General features: G+C 56.9%; 2 protein-coding genes across 3 annotated transcripts; one reads left to right on the top strand and one right to left on the bottom strand.

Annotated features, from left to right (window-relative positions):
• Window positions 1-214: 214 nt before the first annotated feature.
• SH3D21 (SH3 domain containing 21) lies at window positions 215-9225 on the top strand. Of its 2 annotated transcripts, XM_084876117.1 has the most exons (17): window positions 386-504; window positions 664-821; window positions 909-972; window positions 1180-1298; window positions 1500-1593; window positions 1764-1819; window positions 1926-1971; window positions 2111-2211; window positions 2330-2416; window positions 2634-2676; window positions 6495-6542; window positions 7583-7664; window positions 7757-7800; window positions 7902-7996; window positions 8125-8831; window positions 8915-8978; window positions 9060-9225. In XM_084876117.1, exons 1-17 carry the CDS (start codon window positions 501-503, stop codon window positions 9126-9128), a joined length of 1881 nt encoding a protein of 626 aa, XP_084732243.1. In that variant the 5' UTR covers window positions 386-500; the 3' UTR covers window positions 9129-9225. The 2 variants fall into 2 exon arrangements, with proteins under 2 accessions (XP_084732244.1, XP_084732243.1); XM_084876118.1 differs by having other exon boundaries at window positions 215-504; window positions 8915-9225.
• A 718-nt stretch (window positions 9226-9943) lies between these two features.
• On the bottom strand, window positions 9944-11504 carry EVA1B (eva-1 homolog B). The gene is made up of 3 exons (XM_084876119.1): window positions 11343-11504; window positions 10872-10967; window positions 9944-10620 (listed from the first exon to the last, which is right to left on the bottom strand). The coding sequence occupies exons 2-3, from the start codon at window positions 10936-10938 to the stop codon at window positions 10190-10192; spliced, it is 498 nt and encodes a 165-aa protein (XP_084732245.1). The 5' UTR covers window positions 10939-10967; window positions 11343-11504; the 3' UTR covers window positions 9944-10189.
• Between the last annotated feature and the right edge of the window lie 4692 nt (window positions 11505-16196).

The raw sequence follows: 16196 nt of genomic DNA, 5'->3' as shown, positions 1-16196 counted from the left end.
CCACCTCTTCCACGCGGCTCCTGCCAAGGAGCGGCTCCTGCCTGCAGGGGGGCCCCGCCCAGGTATGTGCCTCTCCCCACTTTTTCCCTGCAGCTAAAGGCTTGCCAGCAGGGAGAGGACAGGCCAGGAAGGCTCTGCCAGAGGTGGGTGGGAGCCTCGGGGCTAAGGTTAGGAGGACCGGAGGAAGCTGGACTGAAAGTTTCGGCGCGTGGGCAGGCAAGAGCAAATGGGGGAGCTGTGACCTGGGAGCTGTAACCTCAGCGCCGGCCGGAGACCTTGGCTTCCTCACCCCTGGGTTGGGGGCCAAACCTGCTGAGCCGGGCCGCCCCCTCTCCCACACCCACTCGCAGCACCTGGAGCGGGACCTATCCTATCCGCCTGTGTCTCCGCCTCTTCTGCTTCAGTCTCGCAGCTCGTCCCAGCCAACCCAGCCCAGTACTCTGCCGCCCGCGGGATCGCTCTGTCCTCCCTGCCCGGGTCCGGAGGGCGTCCGGGAAGCGATGGGTATGTGCGGAAGGCTTGGGGTGGGTCCCCTACACAACCGTGTGGAAATGGCAACAAAAACCTCCACCGCCACCCGCTCTCCCCAGCGCGGGGCCCGGACTCGCGCCGGGGCCAGGGGGGCCTTGCCTGGGCCCTCCTGAGCCGCGCTTCCGCCCGCAGAGGTGCTGGTGCTGGCCGGGTACCGCGCGCAGAAGGAGGGTGAGCTGAGCCTGGCGCCGGGGGACGTGGTCCGGCAGGTGTGCCAGGGCCCCGCGCGGGGCTGGCTGCGCGGGGAGCTGGGGGGCCACTGCGGCTTCTTCCCGGAGCGCCTGGTGCAGGTGAGCCCTGGGGGGTCTACTTGGCGGGGCGTCCCAGCCCTCCGCCTGGGGAGCTGAGCGCCCCCTCTCCCGGGCCCTCATTTCCAGGAGATCCCGGAGGCGCTGCGCGGCGCGGGAGAGGCGCCGAGACCACGCCGTGCGCGCAGCCGAGGTAAGAGCCTGCCGGGCCGGGCGCGGAGCCATCGCTGCTCGGCGGCCCACTCTGGCCCCGCGGGCGTCTCTGTGGGCGGGGCTGCCTGGCCGCTCTGCGGCCTGTGATTGGTTCTCAAGCACAATGCCCCGCCCCGAGCGGGGCTGGAGGCACGCACTTCCCCCAGCTCCGCTCTGCCTCCGCGTTCTTATTCACTTCCCACCCCAGGTCGCCCCGCCAAATCTCGGAGCTCCCAAAAATGGTGCAAAGTGAACTTCAGCTACAGCCCGGAGCAGGCAGACGAGCTGAAGTTGCAAGCTGGGGAGATTGTGGAAGTGATTAACGAGGTGAGGATAAGGTGATGAGAGGACTTGAGGGAGAGAGAGGATGGAGCACACCCACGGGTGAGGGGAGGTGGGTGAAGTGATGGGAATGGTGAGGGAGCAAGGATGGAGGGGGTCATCGGGCAGAATCAGGGCAGAACCAAGAGCGATGTCTAGAAAGATTCCTGGGGCAGAACCAGAAACCTCTGCGTCCTCCCTCCCCAGATTGAGGACGGCTGGTGGCTGGGAAAGAAGAATGGGCAGCTGGGAGCCTTTCCATCCAACTTCGTGGAGTTGCTGGAGGACAGTGGGCCCCCAGGTGAGACCTGGACCCGATGACCCCGTGAAGCCCTGTGACCAGACTGCAGTCTCCCAGGACCCTCCCAGTGGCTGATCCACACATCTTGACTTTGTGACCCCTTTGACCTCTTCTGTGACCTAACCTGTGAATGAACACACACACCCCCTAACCTCCCTTTCCTTCACCAGGCCTTGATAACCCAGGCATGCCTTCAATCTTCCTTGATCCCCAGCAACCGCCCAAGGTAAATTGTGGGTAAAGAGGTGGGGAGTTCCTCTTGGGGCACTGGCCAGGGTTAGCAGGGGGGATTGGAGGTTCAGCTTGTTCCTCCCTCTCCCTGCTCTCACTAGATGAACAGCCTGACCTGTGACAACCCTCCAGACTTCCTTCGGTCAGGTGAGCACCCAGCCAGATAAGCCCCTTCCTAAAGCACTTTCACTTCCGGAAGTGAGGGTCCCGCTGGGCTGATGCAGGAGGGATCTGAAGACTTGATTTGGGGCGGGGATTTGGCTTCAGAGGACTGACCCCCCCTCAGTCTTCTACCCTGAGACCTACAGGGCCCTGTTTGACTACCAGCCGGAGGCCCCAGATGAGTTGGCACTGCGGAGGGGGGACGAGGTGAAGGTGCTGAGGAAGGTATGAGAGGCCCAGGCAGGGGAGGGTGTAGGGAAGGGCCTGCTGAGAAGGGGTGGGGCCTGGGGAGGAAGGAGCTGGAGGACCTGGCACACCTCTCCCCAGCATCTTTTCTCTCCAGGTCACAGACGATGAGGGCTGGTGGGAAGGAGAGTCTCAAGGCAAAAGAGGAGTTTTCCCAGACAACTTTGTGCTCCCACCCCCCCCAGTGAGTACAGAGCTGGACACTCTGGTGTGTGTGTGTGTGTGTGTGTGTGTGTGTGTGTGTGTGTGTGTGGAGGGAGGCAGGGGGCAGGCAAGCTGCTCCGGACAAAGTTGGGGGTCATGATGCTCATTGGATACAGCTGTAGGGTCACCCCTAAATGAGGGTGGACCTAGAAATGTGGAGGCTTCTCTTCAGATTCTGATACTTCTTTTTTGCACAGATCAAGAAGCTGCTCCCACGAAAAATGGTATCGCAAGATTCAGGTGGGTGCCCTGGAGGCCGGGGACTGGAGGGGGATTGTCTGGGAGGCCAGCAGTCCATACACGCCCACAGTGCCCCCGTGGTCTAGTACTCCCACTTGGGAGCTCCATCCTCCCGAGTTAAGGATCTGATAGGAATGTATGCAGACCAATGTTTCTATGTGTCTATAGGAATGTATGCAGACCAATGTTTCTATGTGTCTATAGGAATGTATGCAGACCAATGTTTCTATGTGTCTATAGGAATGTATGCAGACCAATGTTTCTATGTGTCTATGTTTCTGTGTTCATGTTCTCTGTATGTCTTGAGAATGCAGCTGTCAGTGTTTAATGCTATTTAACCTCCATGTGTTTGTATGTTTTTGGATGTTTTTATTGTAGCTGATTTCTTTTTGTTTTGTTTTGTTAATCCTCGCCCAAGGATATTCACCCCCACCTCCCAATTGATTTTTTTTTTTTATTTTTAAAAAATATATATTTTATTGATTTCGTACAGAGAGGAAGGGAGAGAGTTAGAGAGTTAGAAACATCGATGAGAGAGAGTCATCGATCAGCTGCCTCTTGCACACCCCCTACTGGGGATATGCCCGCAACCAAGGTACATGCCCTCGACCAGAATCGAATCCAGGACCTTTCAGTCCCCAAGCCAACGCTCTATCCATTGAGCCAAACCGGTTTCAGCCCAATTGATTTTTTAGGGAGAGTGGAAGAGAGAGGGAAAGATAGAGAGAAATATTGATGTGAGAGAAACACATCGATTGGTTGCCTCCTGCACAAGCCCTGACCAGACCCTGGACTGGGGAGGAGCCTGCAACCAAGGTATGTGCCTTGACCTCAGTCAAACCCAGGTCCCTTAGGTTCATATGCTGATGCTCTATCCACTGAGACAAACCAGCTAGGACAAGTATAGTTGGTATCTAATTTCATTCCACTGTTATCTGAGAAGATGCTTGATATGATTTCAATCTTCTTGAACTTGTAAGACTTGTTTTGTGTCCTAACATGTGGTCTATCTTTGTGAATGATCCATGTGCACTTAAGAAGAATGTATATTCTGCAGCTTTGGGGTGAAATGTCCTATAAAGGTCAATTACACCCATTTGGTCCAGTGTGTCCTTTAGAGTCACTGTTTCCTTGTTAAGGTTTGGTCTGGAGGATCTGTCCAGTGAAGTCAGTGGGGTGTTCAAATCCCCTACTGTGACTGTATTGTTGTTGATCTCTCGGTTAAAATCCTCTTAAGTTTTTAAAAAATATATGTTTAGGTGTTCCTATATTGGGTACATATATGTTTACCAGGGTTATATCCTCCTGTTGGATCGATCCCTTTAATATTATGTAGTGACCTTTGTTATCTCTTATAATGGCCTTCATTTTGAAATTATTTTGTCAGATATGAGTATTGCTACTCCAGCTTTTTTTTTCTTTCCGTTTGCATGAAACATTTTTTCCATCCCTTCATTCTTATCCCGTGTGTGTCTTCTGAAGTGGGTCTCTTGTAGACAGCATATTGTTGGGTCATATTTTCGTATCCATTTAGCTACCCTATGCTTTTTGATTGGGACATTTAATGCATTTTCATTTAGAGTTATTATTTTTTTTTAGAGTTATTATTGATAGGTACTTATTTTAATTCTGTATGCCTAGGTTTCTCTCTCTATTTCTTCTTCTCATTACAGCAGTCCCTTTAGCATTTTTATTTACTTATATTTTAATTGACTTGAGAGAGAGAGAGAGAGAAAGAGAAACATTAATATTGATCTATTGCCTCCTGTATGCGCTCTGACCAGTGATGGACCCTGCAACCTAGGTATGTGCCCTGACCAGGAATCAAATCTGCAGCCTTTTGGTACATGGACTGATGTTCCAATCAACTGAGCCACCGGCCAGGGTAACTTTTTACTTTTTCGATAGCATCCTTTAATGCACAAAAATTTTTAATTTTGATGAAGTCCCATTTATCTATTTTTTTCTTTGGTTGCTTGTGGTTTTGGTATCATATCTATGAAACCATGCCAAGTCCAATGTTATACCTCAGATTGATTGAGTTCCCTTCATCCATGACAGTGAACTTTCTGATCCTCAACCTGCCCCGCACTCAAAAGTCAATGTGGGCTGGGAGGAGTGTGGCGGAGGGGAGGAGTGGGCAGGAACCCACCAAGCATGAATGCTTCTCAGATTATTTCAGCCTTCGGTCAGTTTCCAGAGCACTGAAATGGTTACTTTGTCATTTTTGTCCAGTTTTATAGCTGTGTGGGTGCAGATTTGTCCACTAACAGCCATAGTCAATCCCCATTTTTTTAAACATTGCTTTCAAGTTTTTCACTTCTTGTCTCACTGTACTTCTAGTTTAGTAATTCTCTCTCTAGCTTTTTGGTTATGTTTGATCTGCTGTTTAATTTTATACATTGTATTTTATTTCAGGAGTGCTGTTTTCACCTCTGGTACTTTAGCTTTCTACTTTCTTTTGTTCCCCTTTCCTTCTATCTGCCTGCTTACTCCTGATGGCTCCTTTGTTGCAGGCTCATCCTGTATTTCTTTCAATATGTTACAGAGGGTTGTGCTGTATTTTCCACCTGACAATTCCAGGCGTGTTGTGTGCTGTGTCTGCCGACTCTGCTCTCACTGGCCTGTCTTATATGTTATGATGGTTGTGTGGGGCATGTGACTTGCTCTCAGTCTGTGGGCGTCTTGCCCGCTGTGGCTGGGGAAGACTTCTTTCAGAGAGGACTGCCTTCTACGTCTGGCCCCAGTTTCTCCCTTTCTCTGCACCTCTCCTACCTCTTTTAAGTCCAACAGTGTCCCCAAATTGTATCCTAAGCAGGGTATAATAGCAATTATATCTAGTGGAAGAGCCCCACAGGGCACCTCATTAGTCATTCTACAGGAAGCAGAAGTCAAAGTTTCCATTTTACTTTATTTTATTATATTATTTATTTATTTTTCAAAGTTACCATTTTAATGGAAGGAGACTTGACTTGGGATGGTGAGCACACCGGGTGATATACAGATGATGTATTATAGCATTGGACACCTGAAACCTATATAATTTTATTAACCAATGTCACCCTGATTTAAAAAAAACACTCACATATTTAATATATATATTTTAATATATTTTTATTGATTTCAGAGAGGAAGGGGGGGGGGAGAGAAACAACCATGATGAAGGAAGAGAGAGAATCATCAATTGGCTGCCTCCTGCATGGCCCCTACTGGGGATCGAGCCTGCAACCCAGGCATGTGCCTTTGATCGGAATCAAACCCTTCAGTCCGCAGGCCAACGCTCTATCCACTGAGCCAAACCAGCGAGGGCTAAAAAATCAACACATTTTTATGAGCTTTGACTATATGCCAAACACTCTTCTACTAATCCAAAGTACTTCATATGGATTAAGTCCCTCAGACTTCACAATAACCCTACAAGATGTGTCCTGTGCTCATCCGTGTTTTATGGATGAGGACATTGGGCCGCAGGTTAACTTACCTACCCAGGTTTTCTCATAACTGGCAAGACATGGAACAAGAATTCAAAGCCTGGTGTCCTGTTATAGAACCCATGCTCTTGCCCATTGTCCGGGGATTTGTGCGTGTGTCTGTGTGATGAGGCGTGCGTGGGTAACATTTCAGGTGGCTGCGTGCGTGCCTATGGATGTGACTGTCCATGTGTGTGACGGCCTCCTGGTGTTCACGCCGATGTCGCCTCCGTGTGGCCTTTTCTGACCACCCCGTTTAAAGTGATTCTTATCCTTCCTCAACAACGTGTCCTACTCTCTAACACGCTGCGTGTTTTCCTTCTCTGTTTGTGCCTGCTTCCCCACTAGAACACGAGCTCACTCAAGCTACTGCGGAAAGAATAAGCCAGAGGCAGGGTGAGTACAGCCAAAATCCAGGTTGGAGGCCGTTGGGCTAGTCCAGGTGAAGATGGTGGTGACTTGATTAGGAGTGAAAAGAAGTGGGTGGAGGACATGCTTTAAAGATAGAGCAGACAGGACTTACTGAAGAGCTGGATGTGTGCAGCATAAAGCTATAAAAGAGGTCAAGGGTCACTCCTCACTTGGTTGTATGAGCAGTGGGCGATTGGGTGAGATGAGGAACACTGGGAAAGGGGCAGATTCAGGGAACCAGGAGTTTGGGGAGCAAGAGATAGGGTTTGAACATGTTAAGTGTGTGAGGCCAGTTAGCTCTCCCAAGTGCAAATCACGGGAGGACAGTCAGATCTGAGTGTGGAGTTCCGGGAAGAGGAAGGAACTAGAAATGGAAATGTTGGAGTCCTTGGGTTATTGCTGATAATTAAGCCCGTGAGACTGGATGGGATTTCTTTCTTTTTTCTTTTTCTTTTTTAATATATATTCTTATTGATTTCAGAGAGGAAGGAAGAGGGAGAGAGATAGAAACATCAATGATGAGAGAGAATAATTCATTGGCTGCCTCTTGCACCCCCCCCCACTGGGGACTGAGCCTGCGACCGGGGCATGTGACCCTGACCGGAATTGAACTTGGGACCCTTAAGTCCGCATGCTGACGCTATCCACCGAGCCAAACCAGCTAGGGCTGGGTGGGATTTCTTAGGGAGTAAATGAGATGGAAAGACGAAGAAGTTGAAGGGAGGGTGAACTAGAAGGTCTTGCCATGGGTCTGAACCAGTCATGACACTAAGCAGGGACAGGTCTTAGAAAAGCACGGATTGAGAAGCTGCCAGTATTTGGAGCCATCTCCCCCACGAAGCCTTTGGGGTGCTCCCCAGTTCCCTATGCTCCTGTGGCATGAAGGTGGTCAGCTTCCCCAGAGCTCCCAAGAGGCGGAGTCACATGACTCACCACCTGTCCCTGACCCCTGTGCACATCACAGGGCAGGGCCGAGGTGGGTGGATAAGTGAGAACAAATACTGCACTCACCTCTTCCCTCCCAGCTCTTATTAAGGAATCAAGAAAGATGATGCCCAGAACAGCCCTCCCTGCAGTCAAGAAGCTGCCTGGGCCCAGCAAAGCCAAGTAAGGAGCAGGGAGGGGTTGGGGGAAGGATGAGGGTGCAGAGGAAGTGCTGTGCCTGTGGCACCCCTGGGCCTGACGGGGATGTGTTGCAGGCCCCCTGGTGGAGATGGTCAGAAGCGCCCCACCCGAGACTTGGGTAAGTCTGGCTGCCTCTCTCAGTTGGGTGAGGACTGGGTGACGATGGGAAGAGACTTGGCATCCTACTACGCCCGGACCCCTGACATTCTGCTCTCATAGCCACCAGTAGCAGCCACTTGGGTGGGGCTCCATCCCAAATTGGCAAAAAGCGATCCAGAACCCAGGCTCCCCGGCAGCGACCTGCACACACTCAGGTGAGAGGCCCGCAACATGGCAGAGCGGGAGGCCGAGCGGTCTGCTTCCCAGGGCAACGGGCATGTGCGGGAGAAGGATCCCAGGCCCAGGAGAGCCCTCAGCCGAGACCTGATCCCCATCACCACAGGAGGAAGAGCGGAAAAGCCGAGCAAAGGCCCCCCCTGGGAATAAAACTGCTAAGCCCGGCAAGACACTCGCCCCAAAGAAGACCCTGCCTGCACGCAAGGCCCCCAGCCCAGAAGGGGACTTTCCTGCGTACGAGGTCCCTGCTCTAGTTGTCTCACCTGAGGACGAAGCCCTTTACTCAAAGCTGGTTTCTTCTGGGGAAGAGGCTTCGTCCGTGGAAAAGGCTTTGACCTTTGAAGAGACCTCTTCTGGGGACAACACTCAGATCCATCCCTCTCCGGAAGCATCCCCGTCCAAGTCCAAGTCCAAGACCAAGCCTGTGGCCCATAAGTCAGAGGTATCCCTCCTTGAAAAGAAGGACAGCTCAGTGCTCCCGTTGGAGGCTAGGTCAGGGCCCCTTGAGAATCCGGCCCAACCCTTGGAAGAGCCCCCCACCCTCCAGGAGAAGATTCCTTCGAAGGAGGAGACGACCCCCAAAGAGGAGGCCTCCCCCAAAAAGGTAGCCTCTGCTCAAAAGCATCCACATCCCACCAAGCTGGCTCCAGCCCCTCAAGGCACTCCCACCCTTCCTTCCCGGCTCTCACTAAGTCCCAGGCTCAGCAAAACTGACAAGGAGGAGGTGACGAGGCTACAGGAGGAGGTGACGAGGCTACAGGAGGAGGTGGAGTCCCTGAGGAAGGACCTGGGGCGGATAGGGGAGCATCTGGAGTAAGTCGGGGGAGGATTCGGAGAGGGTGGGAAGGAGAAGGGCAGGGCGGGCCCACTCCTTCCCCTCCTTCTCTGTTCTGCAGAAGTAAGCTCCTGGACCTCTGGGAGGAACTGAAGAGCGAGAGGGAGAGGCGCCGGGTGCTGGAGGTGGGTGCTGTGCGAACCCCGGATCCCGGCAGGAAGGGGGCTGGGGGCGGGCCCTCCCCTGACGCAGGTTCTCCCCACCAGGTTCAGGTGAACCAGAGGACCGCCGCGGAATTCCTGACCCCGAGCCCCAGCCCCTCGCAGTCGCAGTAAGGTGGAGCCTGGAGGGAAGGCTGCCTCCGGGCACCCACGTCCTGGCACACCACTTTGGGAAAGCCTAGAGAGAAAGTAAACTTTGCTGTGTTCGCTCCCCGCCTGCCTGGTCCTTGCGGGGCGGGCCCTCGCGGCGGGGCCGGCGCTCCGCATTCCGGGCCGTCTCTTCCTGGCACATCTGGCCAACATGTGGCTCTCATTACTGTTCCCAAGGCTTGTGCGCGGCTATTTTTACCCACCGGATGGCGGGGGGCGGGGGGAGGCGGAGGCGGGGGTTGGGGGGGCGTCTCCTTCGGACGCCAGCGAGCAGGAGGGGCCCAGGCCCGGGCCCAGGCGGGGTCAGGCTTTGCCTGCGGCCGGATTCCGGAATCCAGCTGTGCGCCAGCAGCCCTGCTCTCCAACCCGACTCCTCCCCGCTGGCCCCGCTGGCCGTCCCGAAGGACTCACAGACACGCACCTCCCTCCGCTCCCACACGGACTCCACGGCCCAGCGCGGGCACGCGTGGCTGCACGGGGGCACCTTCGCGTCACGGCCTGGCGCCCGGGCCTGGTGTTTGTGTGGCCGCAGCGATGCGTGGAGCCTGGGTTTGTGGAGGGACAGGGGTGACGTGTGCCCGGGAGCATGCGCGTAAGGCGTGCATTTGTGAGTAAGGAAGTCGAGTGATGCTTGTTCTGGGTGAGCCCGGTGCCGTGGTAGAGAGTGTTTTTGCCGTCAGTCAAGTGTGCTGAGGACGGAGTGGCGGGACGGCCCTCAGCCCTGGGCCCTCTGCAGGATGGGCCGCTGGAGTAACTAACAGAGGGAGACTCTGGAGTAACAGAATGCAGCTTTCATTGGTCACTTCACCGCTCTACCGTCCCCTAGAGCGAGGGTGGGGACCCCGTGTCCTGCCCTCCCCCCAGGGTCTCCAGGCAGGACGGGAAGGGCGCCTCCCGGAGGTGGGGGTTCACGCCCAGTAGCACCGTGGGAGCCGGGGGGCGGGCGGGCAGCGCCGCGGGCAGGGCCGCCGGCAGGTCCCGGGTACACGTCCAGCACCGGAGCGCCCGTGGCCGGGCCGGGCGGCTCAGTAGTAGTGCACGCGGCCCAGCGTGCCCGTGGCGGCGGGCCCGGGCCCCAGCGTGCCGGCGCCCAGCAGGTCGGGCTGCCCGGTGCGCCAGATCTCCCGCAGGATGCGCTCCCGCTCCTCCAGCCGCTGCGCGCGCTCCAGCTCCTCCGCCGACGTGAACACGTTCACGCTCACGGTGCCGTCGGGCTCGGCGCACAGCTCCGGGCCGGGCAGGGTGTCGTCGGGGCCCAGCCGCGTCACCGTGTCCTCCTCCTCGTCCTCCTCGTCGTCGTCCTCCTCCGGGGCGCCCCGCGGGTCCCGCCGCCGCGCGGGGGGCCGCGGCCGCGGGCGGGGCGCGCAGGAGATGGTGAGGACCAGCAGGCACAGCGTGAGCAGCAGCCCGAAGCAGACGCCCAGCACGAAGTAGAGGCCGAAGCTCTCCGGGTTGGCTGGGGGCAGAGGGCAGAAGTCACGGAGGGGCCTCGCGGATGGGAGTCACTCCTCTGGAAAAGGCTCCGGGTTTAAAGTTTGGGGGCGAGGACAGTGCCTCCTGCTGGAAGGACATTAGGCCATCGGGCAATGGGACAGCGAGGTGGGGCAATTGGTAGTGAGGGGCTAACTATGGGGGGGCGGGGTGAGTATGAGGAAAGGGGGGAAGGGGTGCAGTGGGCCTCAGGGGCAGGGAGAGGTGCGCGCTCACCGCGGATGTGAGCGTAGGCCGCCAGGCTATTGCTGAGCAATTCCATGTCTCTTCGGGGGGCATCCATGCTGCTCCGGGGGCTGCTCCCCTGCCAGCCTGCGAGTGAGTTCGATCAGATCCTGCTGCCCAGCCGCCAGCCGCCCCTGACCCCGCTCTGTCCTCTCCCGGGAGGAGCGGCTCTGGGTTCCACCCCGGAGAGCGCGGCGTCCCGACTTCCTCGCAGACTTGGGCCGGGTCCGGGGATCCTCCCCCCTCTCCCCGCGCCCCGACACCCCGCCGACCCGGGGTCCGGGAGGGGGCCGCGGGAGGTGCCCCCCCCCACCCCCCAAAAGGGGCCCGAGTTCGCTGTCCCGAGAGCGAGATGGAGGAGGAGCGCGGTGCCTTCCGCCTCCCAGGGCGAGCTCCCGGAGGGGAGGCCGACTCCCTCCCCATCCCGCCCGCCCGCCCGGGGCCGCCGCCCGGCTCACTCACCGGCCCTGAGCGCCGTCTCTCCCTCCGCGCCCGGCCCCGCGCCCCGCGGCGCCCACACCGGCCCGGCGCTCCCGCCCCGTCCGGTCCGGTCCGCGGGCTCCCAGGCCGCGCAGCGCGGGCCGGACACGGCGATGGACCAGCCGCGGAGAGTTTCCTCCGAGGAAAGAGGAGGGACGGGGCGGGGCGGCGGGGGAGGCGGGGAGGGAACGGCCGGCAGAGGAAGGGGAGAGGAGGGGGAGCGAGGCCTGCGGGGCGCCTGGTCCCCCCACCCCCGCAGGAAACCGCAGGGGAGGCGGGGTCCAGGAGCCCGCCCCCAGGCTACTAATAACAACAATAATAATATCGAGGAGGATGGAGTTCTGACTAGGTGCCAGGCAATGAGCTAAATAAAACCTTTTCAAAGTTATTTTATTTAATCCTTCTTAATAATCCTGTATTGCGTGTCACCCCCACTTGGCAGATAAGTAAACTGAGTCACGGATTGAAAAACTACCAAACGGGCAGGATTTGAACCCGCTGTTCTCTGACCTAGAGCCTGGCTGGGCTCCTGACCCTGTCCCTCTGCCCAGCTCTTCCTCCCAGGAGGTTGCCTCACCCAGGCAGGACCGCCTGCTTTGTCAGCTCCCCCAGACCCTTAAGCCACAGCGAGGGCAGGGACTCCCTTCCCCTTTCCCAGGGCCCAGCGGTGAGGGTGTCCGGCTGGCTGAGCGCCGGTCAGCAGGGTTAATGAGTGCTGGACTCAGGCTGCGAGCCAGGCTGCAAGGCCAGCCTTGCAGAACCCAGCCTGGGGCCTCCGAGGGCCCTGTGGCCCGCACCGGAGTGTGTGGCGAAAATGCCTTTTCCTTCTGGCAACGCCTGCCTGTGCACATGCGTTTCCACACGGGCTCAGGGCCTGTGCATGCAGTGTGTGGTGTGATCAGTGTGTGGGCCCAGGTCTTCTTCCTGCCCAGACTCCCAGCCCCCCCTCCGGGGCCCCCCTTCCTGTGCTGGGGCTGGGGTGAGGGGGAGGCCTTCTTGGCGGGAGCCTCAGAGAGGAGGAGGGAAGGAAGGGGGGAGAGGAAATTGCAGACATAGCTGAAGGCGCTGCCTGAGGCCTGTGGGCCAGTGACCCCCCCTCTCCCTCCAGGCTGAAGACCCCCCACTCCAAGTCCTGAGCCTGGGTTCATGCAGAGGGCAGATCAAGTGGAGAAAGGACTAGGACTGGCTCCCCTGGGGGTGGGAGAGGGACCCCTGGGTGTCTCTGCGACGGTGTAGTCTGTTTTGTGAGCATGCGGCACTATTTCTGCCCGTATGTGTATATTGGGGCGTCTATTTTCAATGTTGTGTCTGCGTGAGCGTTTTTGTGGGGGTGGGCATGTCTGTGTAGAAACCCGTACAGCCTCTAGTCAACAGAGGCCAACTGAGCGCCCTGTTAGCATCTCCTAGCAATGGGGGGTCAGCGGTGCACAGACACACACCAATCTTTGTCTGATGGAGCTGACCCTGAGGCGGACAGACAGACGAACGTGAAGGAGAGCGGCCGGTGCGGCCGAGTGCTCGGAGGAGGCTGGCACAGGGCCATGTGATGGGGAACTCCTGGGCAGCTCTCCAGGCGGGCGGCTCTCCAGGCGGCATCTGAGGTGAGAGCTAGATCCTGCGGGGGCAGCCATGCAGGATCTGGGCGGGGTGTGGGGCAGGAAGGAGGGCGAGGGCCCTAAAGTAGACTCTCTTAGGGTCCCTGCACCCTGTGGAGGAGTAGGTGTGCGTGTCACGGAGCCCCTGGAGTCAGGAGAGTGTCAGGGTTTGGGGAGATCCCTGTGGGGGCTCAGCGTGGGTGCGGGCTTGGACCGGACCGGGCTGGGGAGGAGGGAGACAGGATCCATTCAGGTGGCGTTTTGAAGGGAGTGTCCACAGGACGTCCTGCCTGGGAGGTGGACGCCAAGGCGAGAGGAACACGGGACAGCTGCTTGGTACTGGGCCCACACACCTGAGGGGAGTCTAGGCGGGAGCAGCTTTGGGGCCATCTGAGTTTCTTTTCAGATAGATTTGACGTGCCCAGTAGATGCCGGGGGAGGCAGGGAGGTGAAGCCCTATGTCTGGGCTGGAAATGTGCTTGCGAGCTTGACACCCAAGATGGACTGAACACCGTGGAGGGGGTGAGAAGAGAAAACCCTGGAAGCTCTAGCCTTGAGGGGTCCTGGGGAGGAGGTGTCAGGCAGGAGAGACGAGTGACGGGGGAGGAAGACCTGACCAGGACCAGGACGCCATCAACCACGTCAACCTGGGCCGCGAGGCGAGGGCGAGGCCAGGATCTGGCCCCTGGCAGGGGTATTGGTGGGTGTCCGTGGTTGTACCAATGCGCTGAGTGCCTACCATCCATGCGAAGATTAATGTGTTTTGGCCGTGCTTGTGACCTACCCTGGGTGTTGGGGCGGGGAGGTGTGCCTTTGCGTGGCACATACATGTGCCTGTCTCCATGTGTGTCTGCGCCTCTCTGTGAGGGGCAGCTGTGAGATTTGGGTATGTTTGTGCTAAGCTGTTTCCATGTATCCCTGTGCTATGCAGATCCCTAGGAATCACTGTCCACAGACAAAGCTGTGTCTGGTTGGTGGTGGCCTGTGTTTGGCATGGTCTCTCTCAGTCCGGGTGAGGCGGGTGGCCACGCTGGAGCAGAGTGGGGGCTGAGATGGTGGCCAGTCCCTTCAGGAAGTGACACATGGCAGGGGATGCATGTGACCAAGCCAGGCCGGGGGAGGAGTGACCGCCTTGCCCTGGAGGGTAGGAAGAAGCTGTGGGCTGCTCCTGGGGCCCAGGGGGAGATGCCCACAGGTTCTGGCCCGTGTGGCCATCTGCACAGCCCACGTGTCCTCCTGGCCACCTGCCTATCTGCTTTTCTGCCTGCCTCTCCCTGCCCGCCGGCCTGTCTGCTCAGCCACCTGTTTTCCCGGGACTGACCGGGACCTCTCTGATCTCTGCGTGTCTGTCCTTGCCTGCCTGGCTCGCATCCCCTCTATCTGCCTGCTGATTGTCCTGTCTGCTGGCCTGTGGCTGACCTGCTGCTGCCCACATGCTGGCCGCCTCTCTGCCCTCCTGTTGGTGTGAGATAGAGATCTGTCACCTTGGGAGGCACAGAGTGATCCTCAGATGAACCATGGGAAAGACAGGTCTTGATGGGAGGTCAGGGGTTGAGAGAGCCGGAGTCTCTGGGTGGGGCCTACGGGGGCCGGCATATTCAGGGCCTAATGCCAAGCCGACTGCTCCCCTCCCCAGCAGCCAACCTGGAGCTGGCCCCGCTGCTCTGCTCCTGACACTGGGGACTCACCAAGGGCTCCTACACCCAGCCTGTCCTCTAACTGCTGCCCCAGCACCCAGGACAGCTGCTGGGAGGAGGGCAGCCTGAGAGTTTACAGAATGAATAGTAATGGCTACTGAGGACACTCTCGGTACCTGACACTCTGCTAATGGCTGCGCTGCCAACCCCTCACAACCTCCCAGGAACCAGGTAGTTTGTAGGGTGACTCCATTTTACAGACGAGGATAGTGGGGTTCAGAGAGGTTGAGTCATATACGTGCAGTCACATGGGTGTCAGAGGTGGGGGGCCTTCCTTTGAACCTCAGAGCCCTGTTCCCAACCATCTTCACAGGTCACGGTTCTCCCGTCAGCCCCAGTGCTGCCTTGTCACGATCCTTTGTGCTGCCCCTTTTATGCTCCTGAATGAAACGTATGACTGATATACCCACCTCTACATCTAATTTATTTATTTTTTAAAAATATTTTTTATTTATTTTTCAGAGAGAGGAAGGGAGAGGGATAGAAAGTTAGAAACATCGATGAGAGAGAAACATCGACCAGCTGCCTCCTGCACACCCCCCACTTGGGATGTGCCCGCAACCAAGGTACATGCCCTTAACCGGAATTGAACCTGGGACCTTTCAGTCCGTAGGCTGAAACTCTATCCACTGAGCCAAACCGGTTTAGGAATCCACATCTAATTTAAAATGCACACGCATGCATGTCATAATACAAAAGAAACACAGGATAACGATACGTATCTGCGAAGGCGGCAGCTCTGAGTGTAGTCACTCCCACTGGGCTACTGTGGAGGTGGTAGTGTCGGAACGGTGAAGAATTCTTGGTAAAATTCTGAACAACAAGAAGTACAGACTTCTTCCACTCTGCCCAGTAGTTGCATTCCTCGAGAACTCAGTGTACGCTATGTACACACGAGGCCTTTGTGTGTTTATGTGTAAAGAGGAGTTAGATTCTTGGCTCTGGCGATTATAAACAAGTTTTCACCCATGTTGTGCAGGAGGTAGAATCTGCCTTTCTTGTAGGGTTGTCTGGAGTCCCTGCCCCCACCCTCTCAATGCCAGTGGCAACCTCCCCCTCCCCAAGTCACAGTGAGAGCCAGCCCCCCAAATCCCCAGCCCCACATGGACACACAGAGGAGAGTCCTGCCTGCCGGGAGCTCAGCACTGGAGCCCGGGAGACATACACTCACTAGTCGAATAGGTGATAGAATGTTGGGCTGTGCTGAGCACAAAGAAGAGTGAAGGAGGATAAAGGGCTACAGACCAGGTGTAGCTCTCTCACCAAACCCTGACCTCCCACCAAAATCTCTGAGGAGCTGACATTTTGAGCAGAAGGAAGTGAGGGAGGGAGCCATGCAAATCTCGGGGAAGAGCCTTCCAGAGAGAAGAGCCAATGAAAGGCCTTGTGGTGGAAGCGGGGCTTGGCTTGGTCAGAATCAGCAAGAAGGCCCCTGCGGCTGGGGCTCGGGTGGGGGGTGGGGCGTGAGGGGCTGAGAAGTTAGGGAGGAGGCCAGGTTAGAGCCTGGTGTTGTAGAGCTGTCTAAGCCTCAGACAGGCCTCTGG

Source organism: Pipistrellus hanaki, assembly GCF_964339955.1.
Source record: "Pipistrellus hanaki genome assembly, chromosome: 2".
NCBI classification, from domain to species: Eukaryota; Metazoa; Chordata; class Mammalia; order Chiroptera; family Vespertilionidae; genus Pipistrellus; species Pipistrellus hanaki.
Note: the sequence above shows the minus strand (reverse complement) of the source record. Positions and strands in the feature narration are given on the sequence as shown.